The 16761-nt window shown below is 39.3% G+C and overlaps 1 protein-coding gene across 2 annotated transcripts in view; it reads right to left on the bottom strand.

Annotated features, from left to right (window-relative positions):
• The window catches only part of LOC102794455 (seizure protein 6 homolog), a 93321-nt gene that overhangs the window by 21863 nt on the left and 54697 nt on the right, over window positions 1-16761 (bottom strand). For both annotated transcript variants that reach the window (XM_006799505.3, XM_006799506.3), the window contains exon 4: window positions 6533-6725. In XM_006799505.3, the coding sequence (XP_006799568.2) occupies window positions 6533-6725 (193 nt within the window). The remainder of the gene's footprint in view (window positions 1-6532; window positions 6726-16761) is intronic.

Raw genomic sequence — 16761 nt, 5'->3', positions numbered from 1 at the left:
AAAAGTCATTCTATCAATCTTTGAACTTGAACTCGAGGGAAAACAGCCCTAAATGCATAATGGCCATAAAGGTTTGTGAAACTACTGACTTATGTGTTTCTTTTACACAAGCCACTGGTTTCTACCATAATGAAACCGGCCTTTGCGTTGCAGTAAATCAGTGAGCCACAGGGATGAGGTACACTGCCCCTGGGTCATCCATTCCATTCATAGTTTATCACTAGCTCCAATGAACCTAGTTATTGCCATTATCATAGCAGCATTTACATCCCTATTGAGCATGCAGTGAGAGAGCCAGAGGCAAAAATTGTGGAGCCAATTCCTGAAGTATTAAATTACGTGCTGCCTCCATTCCAGTAGATGTGGTGCTGGGCCATAAAGTCTGATTGTTTCACCATTAGAAATAATAGATCCACAGTGCAGACAGCCAGGAAGATTAGCTGATGGTGCTGTAGAGCCACAGGAAACAGATGTGAAGCGTATGTCTTTAGTTATTGTTTTCTTGTAGTGGGGAGGAAATAGTCATAGTCATAGTAATACTCATGTAAACCCACAGTAGTACAGTACACGCATAAGCTAGTTGCAAAAGTATCATTAGAATTCAAATTCTCTCATTAAAATATTGTTTATTGCCTTTTAAATACCACACATTTACTGTACGATTGTGGTAAAAAATAATGCAGACTCTCACCCAGGGAAAACTCAAACTGTGATGAACAAAAAGACATAAATATTACACTGGCTCAGTATTTTTTTTTAACAAAAGTGATGCCAAAATGCAGAGGCAGTGTAGGTGACAAACTGAGTACACCCAACAACTGAATAGCTTGTAGAGTCATCTTTAGCACCAACAACTTGATGTAACCATTTTCTGAATGACTTTATCAGTCTCTCAATTTGTTGTGGAGGAATTGGCCCACTGTCTTTTACAACATTGCTTCAGTACATCGAGGTTTGTGGGCATTTGTTGCGTTGCGTAGGATCATTGTCCTGGTACGTCACAGGATTTAAGCCAAGTTTTAAATGCTAGATAGATGACTCTAGAATATGTTGGTTTATAGCCAAACATCTCCACTTTTGTCTCGTTTGCCTGAAGGACATTATTCCAGAAATTTTGTGATTGTTCAGATGCAGCTTTGCAGTCCTAAGCCATGTTACCATGGTCTTTTAGAGAAAAGAGGCTTTCTGCTGGCAAGCCTTCCAAACAAGTAATGTTCAGTCTTGTGTAATTATGCTTTCATGACCTTTGGCATTTAACTCCTGCTAACAGAGGCCTATCAAGTCTGAGATGTAGCTGAGCAGATCCTCAAAGTTGCGAGGTGGGCCCTCTTGTTTGTCCAGCAAATCCCACAGGTGCGTAACTTGATTGAGAACTAGGGAATTTGGTGGTCAAAACCTCAGACTCATTGCTGTGCTAAACCATTTTTTGTTCTTGGCAGGGCACAATATCCTGCTGAAAGAAGCCACACCCATCAAGGAGTACCTTTTCCATGATAGGGTGTACATGGTCTACAACAGTGGGTAGGCAGGTGGCATGTGTCAAAGTAACATCCATGTGGATGACCCAAGGTTTACTAGCAGAACATTACTCAGAGCATCACACTGTCAGGGGTTCCCAAGGTAATGTGATTCATCAGAATAGGCCACCTTCTTCTATTGCTCCATAGTCTAGCTCTGATAGTAAATGGTAAATGGCCTGTATTTGTATAGCGCTTTACTAGTCCCTAAGGACCCCAAAGCGCTTTACACATCCAGTCACCCACTCACACACTGGTGATGGCAAGCTACATTGTAGCCACTGCCACCCTGGGGCGCACTGACAGAGGCGAGGCTGCCGGACACTGGCGCCACCGGGCCCTCTGACCACCACCAGCTGGCAACGGGTGAAGTGTCTTGCCCAAGGACACAACGATCGAGACTGTCGGAGCCGGGGCTCGAACCGGCAACCTTCCGATTACAAGGTGAACTCCCAACTCTTGAGCCACGATTGCCCCATGATGATCAAGTTCCCATTTGTTGACACTGTCAACAGCGGACTGGGATCAGCGCTGACTGGTTTGCAGCTATTCAGCCCCGTACCCAACAAATTGGGATGCACTTCTGTCAGTATTCTGACACCTATCTATCAGAACCAGCATTAAGTTTTTCAGCAGTTTCAACTACTACTTAGATTGGATCACGTTGTATTCCATCAATGAGCCTTGGCTCTTTGACCCTATCAGTACCCAGGACCTGGTTCACCACTGTTCCTTCTTTGGACCACTTTTGAGTTCGGCTAGCCCTCACAATTTAGCCCTTTTCAGACTTAAATACTTACACTAACCCATTTTTCCTGTTCCTAACACATCAACCTTGAGGACAAAATGTTCACTTGCTCCCTAATATATCCCACTCACTAACAGGTGACATGATGAAGCGATAATCAGTGTTACTATTGTCAGTGCTCATAATGCTATGCCTGATCGGTAGATATTACAATGTTTGGATGATGTCAAAATGAAGCGTTCCTGACAAAAATGCCACACTATATGGAATAAAATGTCACTTTAGTAAATATTAAAAATAGAAGAGGAAAAGTAGCTCAAAACACTTCTGGATTTTTACACTGTACCTTGTCGCAAGCAATATATAACCATAAGGAACACTGGCACATGCTAATTGTTTTTTTGGATTTTATTTTTGTCAGCATTACAAAAAAGGACAAGTGCCCTGTCTTGCCATTCTTTCCTCACTCACTCTCTCTTTTATTCTCTTTCTCTGTGCACAAGCTGTGGATTTGTACTGTCTTTATTGAATATAAAGTATGCTTTTTATTTTGCTTCCTGCCCTTTCACACCTACATGTTGGCACAAAAAACAAAAAACAAACTTGAATTTCAAATGTGGAACTCTAAATGTGTATTTGGGATCCAATAACGAGTTCCCCGTTCTGCCGCCCTCTATCGACATTTACTTAAGATCAACCTTCGGAAAACATTTAAAGAAAGCAAACATTTCCCAAAAGAACGCCTGATGCGACACCTGCATGCACTCACACATTCCTTCCATTAATGAGCCTCATTCAGCTGTATGCACATTTTTCATCTGCCTGAGTACTTCAAATTGAGAATGCGGCTCTTCAACCAATGATGGACAAATATTGTTGACTAGGGCACAATAGATGAGCTGAGGAAGCTAGTAATAGTCAGTTACCCACAGCGTATTTGGCCAAACAAATAAAATGCATTTCAATTTAGCTCTAATAAACGGTTACACTCCTGTATGTGTTGCCTGAATCCCTTCAGGTGGAGAGCTGGAATAGGATCAAAAATGACTAAGTGAAGGCAGCAGATAATGAAATGAGGTGACAGAAAACACAACACAGATAATGAATGTAGTGTAGATTGTTATTATATATAATGGCACAATATTTGGAAAATATTATCCATTGTGTGTTACACTGACATTTAGAGTAAAATGTGCAAGAAGCGAAGATTCCATGGCAATGATTAGTCATCTTTATAGTCAGTTATTGGTTTAATATACAGATATAACATCAGTCGCTCAGCTTGTAGGCGACATGTGGGAGAGTGTGGCTGTCAATATATATCTAAGCCACATGACCTGGCTGTGCATCAAAGCATTACCTTTTATAGAAACATCAATAGTGTTGTCTCTGGTAAAGTGCCTCACTTGTACAAAGCCAGACGATAGTTCCGCGGTGATATAGCCTATTGATATTTATGTGGTTTGGTTAAAGCCTCAATCTAAATGGCCATTTACTCAATAAAGGCCATTAAAAAGCAATAACTTTGAACTAGAGACAAGAATCTTATCAATGCTACTTAGAACAGGTGGCATGTGCTGGATCGCTACCAGCGGCAGGGGTCCTCTGACCACATCTCTTGTCGTTGCAGGTTTCAAGTTAAAACCAATCAATAATTGCTGTGAAACACCGCTGCCATCAGCAGCATGGATTACTTCATACAGCTAAAAACTCCTAGCTCACCGTAGATGTCAAATACAATTATTATATCATCCTCTCAATGCTTAGAGGTTGTAAATAATTTCAATCAAACATTTTGGAATCAAATAAGGCTTTGGCAGTATTACATTTAATATTACAGACCTTACATCAGTATTACATTTAATTCAGACAAAATTCTTTATGTATGTTATAGATATAAAATAGCCAAAAGGTGGGCTTTACTTTTACTCATCATCAGTAAGTTTTCAGAAAGCAGGGGTGGGTAAAATAAGTCATAATGCTTACTTGCACTGTAGTATGCAATTTCATTTTTAAAACTTAAATTTAATCCGATTCTTCTCATTAAAAGAGCAAGATCATAAATTTTTCACATTGTTATTTTGTATTAAACAGCAATGCCTGACTGAGAAATTAAATTGTTTTCAGTTTAATCCTACAGAGAATAGATGCCTGAATTTGAAAAAAAATTGTATTGGTGGGGGGGTGGGTGCTTATTTCGTTGTGTGCATTTTTTTTTTAATTTAACCAACTCCTTTATTATTAATACCAAAACTGTACACTAATCAGCCCCAGCATTAAAACCTCTAACGTCATATAGCATTCCCTGTTGTGCCTCCAAAGCAGCTCTAACTCACTGCGGCATGGCAATGAAACCTACGCCGGCATCATGCAGAGTCTGGCACACAGCACTGGCAGAAGCTCTTTTGCGTTCTGTGGGTTTGTGGGCCGGAATCTCCATGGATTTGGGCTTGATCCACAGCATGTCGTTGATGCTCATTCAGATTGCTCGATCACATCAGATCATATTCACTTCATCTGTCACCGGGTTTCATGTAATGGCTAATCTGTGCATTAGAAAAATCCCTAACTGTAAGTATTTTTTCAGATTTTTCCTTTTTTAACAAAATCAGTTTTTAAGGAGAATATTTGAACAATCGAGACATACATTCTCTTAAGATGATATTATTAACTATACTTTCAATTCTAGATTAGATCGCAAACATATGTGGGTGTATTGAGAAAAAGACGCTGATAAGAACATATGAGGAGAGTGGTAAGCCCCTCTTCATTCCCACACTTTATGTTCTCTTAACATAAACAGTAAAAAAACACTTTAAGTTATTTTCCAAGTGTCAAACTGCTCTTGTTATAGACAGATACATCAGTCTGCCATCACAAGCTCGTGCTGTAGCAAATATTAATTACAGACGAGCTGAGATGCGTCTCTCCACAGTTCTATCTGCTTCTCCACGCTTGTCCAATTACATTTCTCACAGTCCATTGTAAAGGACAAGAAGATACCCCGCTTGCAAAGCAGAAGAACACAAATTGAAATATCTTCCGTGACTCCGATATGTCTAATCTTCATGAAATCTGCTCCTGGTATTTTTCTCATTAATGTAGCTGAATTTGTTCCATCAACTTTCAAACCAAACAAGTTTTTAGACGGACAAGGCTGCATGTGTGATCATTTTTTGAGACATTGTTGGCAAAGAAGTATAACTTGGAAGCCTATTATGTTAAATTGTTTTCATAGTGGGCAGGAATTTTGGTGCAATATAGGATAATATAGAAATTGTTTGTTAGTTTTTTTTTTTACAGCAAATACAGCATGCATAATTTCAATGCCAAGGTGGAGGTATGCTATTCACTTAAGGATGTCCTGTATATTATAGAGTACATAATGTATTCAATGTTATTTTTTGTACTTTTGCATTTGCATTGCATTACTTCAATTGAGTTTGAGGTGTTTAAACAATGCAAAATCCAAGTGGGACAGGTAAAGGTGAAAAGTGTACCAACTGATATAAAATAATACTCATATATATTTCAACTGTTTATCACCATGTGTTCCCAGCTATACATCACCCTGTATGTTCTGTGGTGACCCTTCACCGTCATCATTCGGCCTGACCTCACAGTGATATTCAAACATCCAACAGTGATGGGCTGATTTATCTCACATCAGCCGCACAGTTCTGATGGCCCCTTTCATTTTCTAGCTGATGAAAGTACCACGGTAATGTGGTAGAATGAATTGTCCACCAGCGACCACCGTCAGCTCAAATCGATGGGGCATGTAATTGGCGGCCACTTTGTGCGATTGCTAAGATAAACAGACATTGTTACAGACATAGAAGATCAATGTCACACACAAAATAAGCGAGGGAGAGGTTGGAAATTATAGGTCATTATATTCACCAACAACACAGTAACTATTTCTACTGACAGGATTTGCGGCTGACACACCAGATACTACTTTATTACACTTAATGTTTCTTTACAAATGTGATCCGTGAAATGGCAAATGAAAAAATTTAAATGGAAAAGGCACATACACATCATTGCCCAGCTGAAGGTCAACAGATAGTGTTTTGAAATAGAGCAATTTTAAATGCAATTAGTCAACCATTTTGCAGCCTCTCACCAGCTCTCCACCATCTTTGCTTGAGGATAAGCATTACCTGATAGAAAGCTGCTGCTTAACAATAAGCTGTTGTCATGTTTAATGTAACGTGTATGAATGATGTGGCACCAAAGCTAGTACTGTATAGCTTCTGCTCACCTTGGTAATGGAGTAGGAGATATGCTGAATTGCGGCGTTTCTCACTACGGAGACTGATAGAGATCTGGTTGCTCCAGCTGTGTAGCACTAAGCCAGTCATCAAGACCGACTCATTGGCAAGGATGAAGGGTTCTTGACCTCCTGTATCCTCCACGGTCACCTGCTCTCCTTCCAACACGCTCACATTTAGCACCTAAAAAAACACACCCATGCAGTAAGATTAAACAACAGCCCTCACTGGTGCAATTTCACAAAACAAAACAAAAATTTCCAACAGAACTGCAAAGGCTCTTTTTAGACCAACACATTATCAAATGTTACATTGCATACATATTATTTTCAGTACTAGTTTGAGCATATGTATTCACCCTTAATATTCCCCCTCAGAAAACATGTTTGCTTTCATTTCTTTGATAACCTGCAGCTGGGATGAAAACATCTTTTTGACTAATAGTAGAATCTATCTGAGTCATTCCACTAATGGTTTGTTACACAATTCCTCTTCTTCTATGTTTTCTGCCTGCCTGCAGAATAGTCTGTTAGCAACGCCTTATGTCTTGGGTTTAGAATCTTCAGCTAAATTTGGCAAAGGAATCAGGACTACTGTATGTAGTAAAACGGTCTGTGTAATGACATTTGGAGCATCATTTATTTAATTATTGGCAGAAGTCAAAAAGGAAAATAAAAATCCAACAACAGATCTTAATCATCATTCTATATGATAATAAAAGATGGTACATTCTGCACTTGGTTTGCTAGAACATTCTGATTATGTCATTGTAGGTTGATGGGATTTTATAATTCAGGCATTGTTCTTCTCATCTGACACACATATTGTTTGGTCAGTCATGGTCCCTGGGTCTTGATGCCAGGGTTTGAGTTTTGCATAGTTTATGGTTCTTTGAGTTTTGCATTATTCATGCTGAAGTTTGATTCTTGTTAGCTTACCTTAGAATCCTAGTAATTATTTGGTTCCTTGTTTGTTATTTTCTTCCCCTCCCCTGTGTCCTGTATATATATATTCTTCTATCATTTGACTTTTTTCTACTTTTGATAGTTTTTTAAATTGGCTTTGTGTGTGTTTTTATTTTTAGTCAGCTCTTGGTTTTCCAGATAAGAGTTGTTACCTTTTGCTTTCTCTCGTGTTGTGTTTAGTTTTACTTTCTCGCCTATCTCGTTGTGTAGATTGTCATCCCCTGTTCTTGTTCCAGAGCTGTTTCCACTCCCATTATTAGTTCTCAGTTTGCCCTTGTATAAATTCCTGTGTCTTCTATTTGTTGTTTATCATGTTGTGCACATCCGTTATAGTCGGGTTTCTTTTTCTGACCACTTGGAAAATGCAAGTCTAATCTTGCCTTTCAGCACTATTTTTGGTCTCGACCAGTCTCTCGGTGAATGTCTGATAAATGGTTCACTATGTTCTAAAGCTAATTGCTGTATTCTTTAGGTTGTAGAGTACGCTGAGACATTGCTCGGAAAACCACTGCTATAGAAAACTGAAGCACAACAGGATGTTGGTGCCCAGGCAGCTAAATAATCTTAAGTAATTCTATACAGTAATCTGCAAAATTAAACCACTCCTCGTGTCTTTCTTGTTTTTGAAGTGGTCTTGAACAATAGTTCTTCAGGCTTTCTAAAGATCTTTTAAAGTTATTCTTCGAATATTGGCTGCTTTTTCCTTCATATTCAGTCAAGTCTTAGCACCCGTCCATTTTCAGAGGAAATGTGTTTGTTTGTTTGTTTGTTTGTTTGTTTGTTTGTTTGTTTGTTTGTTTGTTAAGCCATTTAATACTGAACTATGAATTATTCAAGCATAAAGGAGGCACCTAAAATCAGTAGATGAACCTTTTGTGTCTACACCTAATAGACAACCTAGCAAAGCGACACTCACAGGTTATATCTTTTGGACCTTTGTTATTAGTAGCATGTCGCAAAAACATAATTTTTTCCCATGTCTTTAGTTGAATCTACAAAAAATAAAGATGACACAGTTTGTGTCATTGTATTTTTGCACCAACAAGGTGATTGCCAAAAGATATGGCGTTGGTGTCCAGTGTATCCTTAAAAATTCGAAGGAAACTGTACAAGTGGAGGATAAAAGGAGTGTCAGGCTGAAAAACTATTGGGAGTGCATGAACTGTATCTGAAAGTCACATCTTTAAGAAACAAGAAACAATTAAGCAATGATCTGACACTAGTTCTTTGGTTTATCAGTCTACTGTTCGTCAAAGCATCATTAGAAATAGTCTTACTGGAAAGGTGGCTGTCAAGAAACTATGAAAAACTATGAGAAAAGACTAAGTTCTGCCAAGGACACAAGAAGAAGAACAACACAAGAGATGTTCACAAACTTAAGCTTGGTAAAACTTTGTAAACTGTTACTGTAACTCTAAACTTTTGCCTTATATACTGTATTTCATTTATGTTTGCATATGTTTAAATAAATGTCTTCTGAAATATCTTCCCATTTTCCGAGCCATGTATAAAACTCAAGAGGTCGGCACAGTATGTGAAACTGAATGCTGTCACAGGTAGTGGGCTTAGGTTTCAGGTATGTCACGAGGCAAAAAAAAGGTTGCCCTAGGCTGTGTTGCAGGATTGTTAGTGCAGCAGCTTGGAAAAGCTGAGACAGTGGGCAGGATGAGTACTAGTCACACGATGGTAGCAAAATGAATTTGGTCACGTAGACAAACTGTCACTCAGTCGACGAGGTGCTGACAATGACTGCAGCGAGGCTGATGGACGCTGCGAGCCTGAGCTTAGAGGTGACTTCTTCCGGAATTATCCATGAGATCAGCCACTTTGATTGATTTGATTTTTTTAATCAATACCAGATTTAAACCCAATCTCTGAAGGTTTTCTGGGATACAAGGTGCACAACAAGCAGTCAGTCATCAGGTCAAAGATGCCAAGATGCTTATTTTTTTGTAGTTGCATAGTTGCATGTGCCTTAAATAGGAGCGTCACAGTGAGTAATAAAAGAATGAAACGTGACTTTAGAATCAGATTCTCAATTCCTCAAGGGTAATGAGAATGACAAGGCTGTGGGCACAGTGTTTTTGGAAATCAGATTATTTAGGTTATTTGACTGTTTTATAACCCAATAATTCTCCCTACAGGCTCACAGGAGAGCACAGTAATTCTCCTTGAGTTTAACAGTCACACTGATATATTCAAAGAATGAGACTGAAATGTAGTCAATGTGGAATTGCAATTTAGTCTGTCAAATTTAGCAAATGAGAGCCTTAGAAAACAGATGTGAATGATGTCATCTTAACTGCATTGTGTTATTATGTACATTTAATTGTGCAGTTACAGTTACTGAGGAAACTGTAATTAATTTGTAGTTACTAATCAAATAGTGGCAATTCCCAGATGCACAGTTGTTCCAGGTAAAAGCACATGCAAAATGTAAAGTTCATTCTGTGAGATAAGAAGTCTTTCTGTGCTATAAATACAATAATTTCCTTCTGAAATGAGAAAAAAAACCTCCAGTATATACTGTACAGTGTAAAACATTACATAATCCCACTGGTTTACTTTAGTGCATCATATCTTCTCTATTTTTTTGTCACCAATGTGTTTTGTCCTGGCTTTCAGACGTTTGATGTTGACGCCTTAAAAAAAGATTAACACTTGCTGTGACACCTTTATTGCAACTCACAATAAAAGTGTCTTAACAGAGGAGACATCCATATAGTGGCTTCCAGAGCCCAATGAAACAAACACTTTCGTAGCATATCTACTCTCACTATCGTGGGCTTGTGGTGGACCTGCTAGAAAAGCTCTGATTTATAAATGTTGCTTTGTCTATGGTGCAGAACATTAAATATTAACATTTTTTATTTTTGTCATTTTTAATATTCGCTTAAGAGCTTTTTGTGGCTTTGTTTAAAAACAGCATTTGAATTCACTGAAACACAGAAGATAATTTGATTGTAAATTGGATTCTTAATTACTTGGTGTTCACCTTGGATATGGTATCGACAGTAGTCTTTGATACTGCAACAACTTATCATATTCAGTGAGCAGAACAAGATTGCGGATCTGTGACTACTTGGTTTACATATATCAGGGAGGCTTATGAAGGATAGGTGAGCAGATAGTGGACAGAGAACATTTGGACTGATAGATAGCTCAGCCCCAGAGGGCCCTATCATCTGTCATCCACCCTGGGACCTGTCAGTGCACCCAGCAACAGCTGTCCTGCCTCAATTATGAATCATTGACCATGTCAGGAGACATCAGACTACCTTATCTTCTCCAGTGCTACAGCCAAATGCCCACGGGGACTCACTGTCTCACTCACACTCACACACACACATGCGTGTTCCTCCGGACTGTAATGAGAGCAGTATTATGGTAAGTCCTAGCTGGAATCCCTGCCTCAGCAGACACATTTGTGTGGCCAGGGATTTGGCTGACCAAGCACACTTCTGCACCAACCACATCATTATCACAGGATGCCATCTATACAGTATGGTGTTCCATTTTCAGAATTATGTTGAGAGAGGAAAGCATATCTTTCTTTTTCTTTTTTTCTCTCTTTTTTCATGAAATAAGCTCAGGACAATAAAAGAAATGCAACACCGACCTTGGATAAGGTGCACTTTCTCTAGTAGCATTATCTTTCTCCCAACCCTTGGTCCAATATTTTTCCAGAGACAAATCAAAATGAGAGGACTAGAGAAGAGAAGGTCACCCCTCTCCTCTACCCTGTGTCTTTTCAATCAAACCACTGTAATGAACACACTATCCTGCAAGGCTACAGTACAATTGTGAGGCCTAGAATTGCACTTGGAATACTAACTATGAATGAAAATGTCCATTATAATGTTCAAAAAGACAATGATATTTGTAGGACTGAACACCTTGATCTTGAAGTGTAGCCCTGTAGAACAAGGAGCTTTCTTTGAACTGTACTATTGTGTGCGTCAACAATGTTATCACATTCAAACAGAAAACAGCCAAACACAGAGTTCATGGAGTGATTGCGTCATACTGTACAGTTAATCTAATATTAAACATAAACGAAATAATCCATATTATAAAGCCAGGAGTTATTTCAAACTTTGATATTTATGTTTAAAAATGTAAAGTACAAATGCAGTTTGGACAAAACCCAAATGTTTCTCCTGGTGTCCTAAAATAGACACTATATCAAACCAATCTGACTTCATACACGTGAGATATGGGCATTGTTCACTAATTTATTCATTTATCTGCAAAATGAGTTAACTGTCCACAGAGGCTTGCTCTCGCTGATATTTTATTGTTGAAAACATCTGGTGGCAAAAAGTAATGAACATTTACACTGACTCACAGGAGCTATTGCTTATGCAGAAATGAGCTGTATGTAATCAAAATGATACCGCTATACATGGAAATTAAATGACCCTGCCGCTGGGGGCAATAAATCAACAGCCACTGGACTCACCAGCTGCAGTATCATAATTACTATGATAAAATCCCCTGGCTTATAAACTGGAACATACCAGAAATGTGTCTACCTTGCTTGTGCCTCCCCCACCACAACCACCATCACAACCACTGCCATTTGAATAATTTTTGGCACATCCAGTTGGCAGTTTTCGTGTATCTCTGGATAGATTTGTGCAAGCAAAAAAAAAAAAAAAGGAGTTGTAGTGCTCATTATATAAAAACATTATCTTAATTGAACATTCACCTCTACATAAAATAGTCAAGGCCATTTCCTGTTTGCCCTGCTGTCTAAAACAATGGATTCCTACCAATAAGCAAATGCTGAATGTTAATGAGAATGTGCAGGAGCCAGAAGCTGCATACAATAACTCACTCATTGTCCCTTGTGTTTAATTTGAGCTGGCTCTTGGGTTTACCAAATCCAACCACCTTAGTGATGAGTTAAATAGTGGATGCTGGGTTTTTGATTTTCGTTCTTTTTGCTTACAGTTACTCAGACATTAGAAGCTGAGATGAGATTCTTTCTTTTTGATAAATCAGCTTCCTTTTCTCTCAGGCCATGAGACCTCAGTTTATTTGCTACACTGCATTTTTTGCATAGATTTAAATTCATGCATTACTGATTACTCTTCATATTTTCAAGCATGCATCTCTACCCTCCCACTCTCATCATGCACTGAAAGAGGTGTGTGTGTGTGGGGGGGGGGGGCTTCACCTTCTGCCAGACAGACTTCTTCTTCTTCCTTTATGACAGCTAGCTGGGTGGAGGAGCAATTAGTGTCACCTGAAAGCATTCCTCTCAGGATTGCAAGGCACCATGAAAACTCATCTCGCCAAAGCCCTGAAAAGCTCATCAAGATCAAACTGGCCTTCTTTATGACCTGACTTACTCACCCACAGCACAGGCTGATGAAGGTTTCCTTTTGCCTCATCTCAAGTTGATTAAAGGCAGCAAGCCTCTGCTGGCTTCCATTCCTCAGTCAGACTCGTTTCCCTGTGACACATCTGCGGTGTCCTTTGTCGTTTGTGCTGCCTGGGACCCGATCCAAAGAATGGCCTAAACATTACCTTGTTAAAGCACCGCGTGATTACGTTCATCAAAGAATTTTACGAGTGGAACTTTTGTTTTTACAAAAGTGCCGAGACTCGCTTTTGTTGGAAATCTTTCCATCTTTGTTGTGGCACTTCCATCTGAAACGAGCACCAGCGGTCACTGAACGCCAACAAAACAAATTTAATTCCCTCCCTCATCAGCCACCCTCAGCCAGGGTCAATGCCTTGTGCAGTTTGCTTCTTTTGTAAGAAATGCTAGAATTAAAATCGGAGTGCAAGGATCAATACAGCAATTCAACCAGCACTGAGAGGGGCCTGTGTGTCAAGTATTTGTGCCGCTTATTAACATGACTATTGATTGGAGTCAGAGGAGCATGGTCACAGAAGCAGCATCAAATACCAATCATTAACCCTCTAGTCAGTTTTAGCTATAAACTCTTGGCATGCTCTGTAACATCTTAATCCTTAAAGGGCATTTTATTGATGGTCATCCTTGGCAACCCTGCCTTCAGTGCCATTCATTAGCATATACAGCCCTGAGCTAATTAGGTTTGTTATTTTTTGTCTTGTTGGGTTTTTTTTTTTTTTTTTGCTTGTTTTTTTTTACTGTTGTTGTTTTACTTTGGAAGTATCTGAAACAATATGTACTCCTCTCAGGATTGAAAATAAAAACTTGGAAGTTTTAAATTTCTCCACTAAGACTGAAAGCCTTTGATATTTATAAGGTTTAATTAAGGAAACAAACAAAGGGCAAGTTTTCTTTTCTTTTACTATAAGATGTTAGTTTTTTTAAAACAGACCATTTTTGCTTGGTTAGAGCTGCTGCGATCATGGAAACCTGCAGTAGCAGGCCCACTTTCTATTTACTAACTGTATCACGTTTGCAATACCTATTTTGCAACATACTTTTAAATGATTTTTTTGAATATCATGTCTGACTCGTTTTAACCAGCATAATCAGCAAAAATGAAGTTAAAGAACATCAAGTCAGAACAGAATCGATTCTGTTCATAATTATTATGGATAAAATTTCTAGGTGTAGCCAAGCGAGCGAAGGCTTGCACTTGAGTGGTCTCAGAATCTCATCTCTGCTTTTTACAGATGATGTGGTTCTGTTGGCTTCTGGAGCAGTTTGCAGCAGAGTGTGAAGTGGCAGGATTGAGAATCGGTACCTCCAAATCTGTTTCCAGTCCTCAGCTGAAAAAGGGTGGAGTGCCCACTCTGGTTCAAGGACAAGTTCCTGCCCCAAGTGGAGGAGTTTAAGTATCTCAGGTTCTTGTACATGAGTTAGGGAGAAAGAAGCGGGAGGTCAATGGACAGATTCAGTTGCATTGATGCAAACGCTGTACCAGTACGTTGTGGTGAAGAGAGAGCTAAAAAAGCGTAAAAGCAAAGCTCTCAATTTACCGGTTGATCTAAGTCCCTACCCTCACCTATTGTCATGAGCTCTGGGTAGTGAGCAAAAGAACGAGATCGTGGATACAAGCGGCAGAAATAAGCTTTCTCCGAAGGGTGGCTGGTGTCCCTTACAGATAGGTTTAGGAGTTTGGCCATCATTTAGGAGCTCAGAGGAGAGCCGCTGTTCCTCCACATCAAAAGGAGCCAGCTGAGGTGGTTTGGGTATCTTACAAGGATGCATCCTGGGCGCCTCCTGTGTGAGGTGTTCCAGGTATTTCTGACCCGGAGGAGATAGACCCAAGACACATTGGAGAGATTATATCTCTTGGCTGGCCTGAGAACACCTCGGTGTTCCCCTGGACAAGCTGGAGGAGTTGGCCAGGGAGAGGGAGGTCTGGGCCTCTTCATGCTAATTGGTTGCCATATTCTATTAATTTACTCCCCTTTGCTCAAATACTATGAACTGGATTAGACAAACCAGAAGAGAGAAGGAATTGGGAAAAAAATAGATGAGAGCAAGGTGGAAAAATAACTGGGTAAAGTAAATAAAAGTTGATGGTGAAAGACTAAAAAAAATATAGAGTACCGACTGCATAGTGACTCCTGAACTTTATCGTGAATTATAGTAGTATAAGCTTGTCAGTAAATGGGAACACTAATATAATCAGACTTCAACACAGTTGGAGAGATTTGCAATTGGTTTATAATTCTAGTAACGCATTAACCAATGGTACTCACACATTACAACTGCTTTGAGCCAGAATGTAGAATCGGGTATGAAACAGAACTGAGACAACCAGTGCATCGCCTCAAATGGTTTCTGCTTGAGACGCAGGCAGGTAGTTCAGCAAGCAGAGGAAACAGAGAAATCAGAGCAGGACAGATGGCCTGGAAAGCACTGATATCTAGCTAACCCACTGGATTTATTTGATCAAATAAATAAAAAAAAGCACCATAACAGATTCTAAGCACTTTAATGCCACAGTCCAGTTCTGGAAAACCTCCATCTGTCCTCCCCTAAAACCTTATTGCAAAAGTGCCAGTGGAGTACAAGGGGAGATTGATATAGAGATAAGATCTGCTTTAGATATCACTAATTCACAGCTGGAAAAAAAATCACCTCCATGTGTATTTAAACAGTGGGAAAAGGGACTAACATGTTCCTTCCTGTTGATTTGGTAGCATTCGTACTTCATAGGACTGTCTAATGGCATCTGTAAGCCCATGAGTCTTTATCTTTATTCAATATTAAACTAAGTTTGATTCTAATTCTTCCTATTTTCACAATTTGAATCTATCAGTTTCAGAGCCGAGGTTGGAATTAAACCCATAAAAAAACTTCTCCCTAGTCCCTAGTGTTGTGGCTTTAAAGGAATTCATCACAGCTAACCTCATAAAATAGGAGTGAGTGTCAGATGGAAATCAGTACTTTACATCTCATATCCAGCTCATAGTTTGCACAGGCTATCATCCTGTACATATTTTCTGTATTTAACTATTGAATACAAGGCCAGGACATAACAAGTAAAAGCTGCACCTAATGTCAAAGTATCCTGCCCTTTTTAAAACTACTTTTAGCTTTGGTTTTTTGGTTTTTGGTCTTTTTTGTTTATTTGTTTGTTTGTTTGTTTGTTTTTGTTTTTTTTGGGGGGGGGGGGGGGGTAGTGACTAATAGTTTAGGTTAGTGCTAAAGGCATGTTAGAGCAGCTTCTTAATATTTGCAGTTATTCTGCAGGAAAAAAATCATTATATGTTCAGAATTACCAGATGGGGCGATGCATTCTGTTAGCCGTGGCAGAGGGGTTGAACAGTCAGGGGGCAGTAAACTCTCGTGATGCATTTTTCATCCTCCCTTTCTCACAAGAAGCCAGACTGCTGAAAGGAATATTGACTAAATACAGAAAAGGTTTGATCTTGCTTATTTATTCCCCACCAATTTCTGTGGGATTTTTTTTTCAATGCAGGTAGAATTCAGCGGGGGTTTCTGAATGCTGTTTAGATTTATATTTTTTCCTCTGAGCCATAGGTACATAACAGCAACATATAAATATTTATCACAGTCTCCATATTTGCCCTTCAGATTATTTCCTTCATCTAATTTTCCTCCCCTGCCTTCTGTACTGATGGCTACCTTCCAGAATAGAGGCCCCTTCATGATAATGTCTCTACTACAGCTCCTCTGGTACAAAGTGCGGTGCATTCAATCTGTGTTAATGGTTGGTAATGTAAATTGTATCAGTGCACAGCTTGAAAAGCGGGCACTAAGAGCTTTTAACCCAGGTTGGAGTTATTTTGTATGTTTCTAGCAAACCAACAAATCCATAACCTAACTGGAG

The sequence above is a fragment of the Neolamprologus brichardi genome, chromosome 10, assembly GCF_056152115.1.
Source record: "Neolamprologus brichardi isolate AB-2024 chromosome 10, ASM5615211v1, whole genome shotgun sequence".
In the NCBI taxonomy this organism is placed as follows: domain Eukaryota; kingdom Metazoa; phylum Chordata; class Actinopteri; order Cichliformes; family Cichlidae; genus Neolamprologus; species Neolamprologus brichardi.
This window is presented reverse-complemented; position numbering and strand designations above follow the sequence as displayed.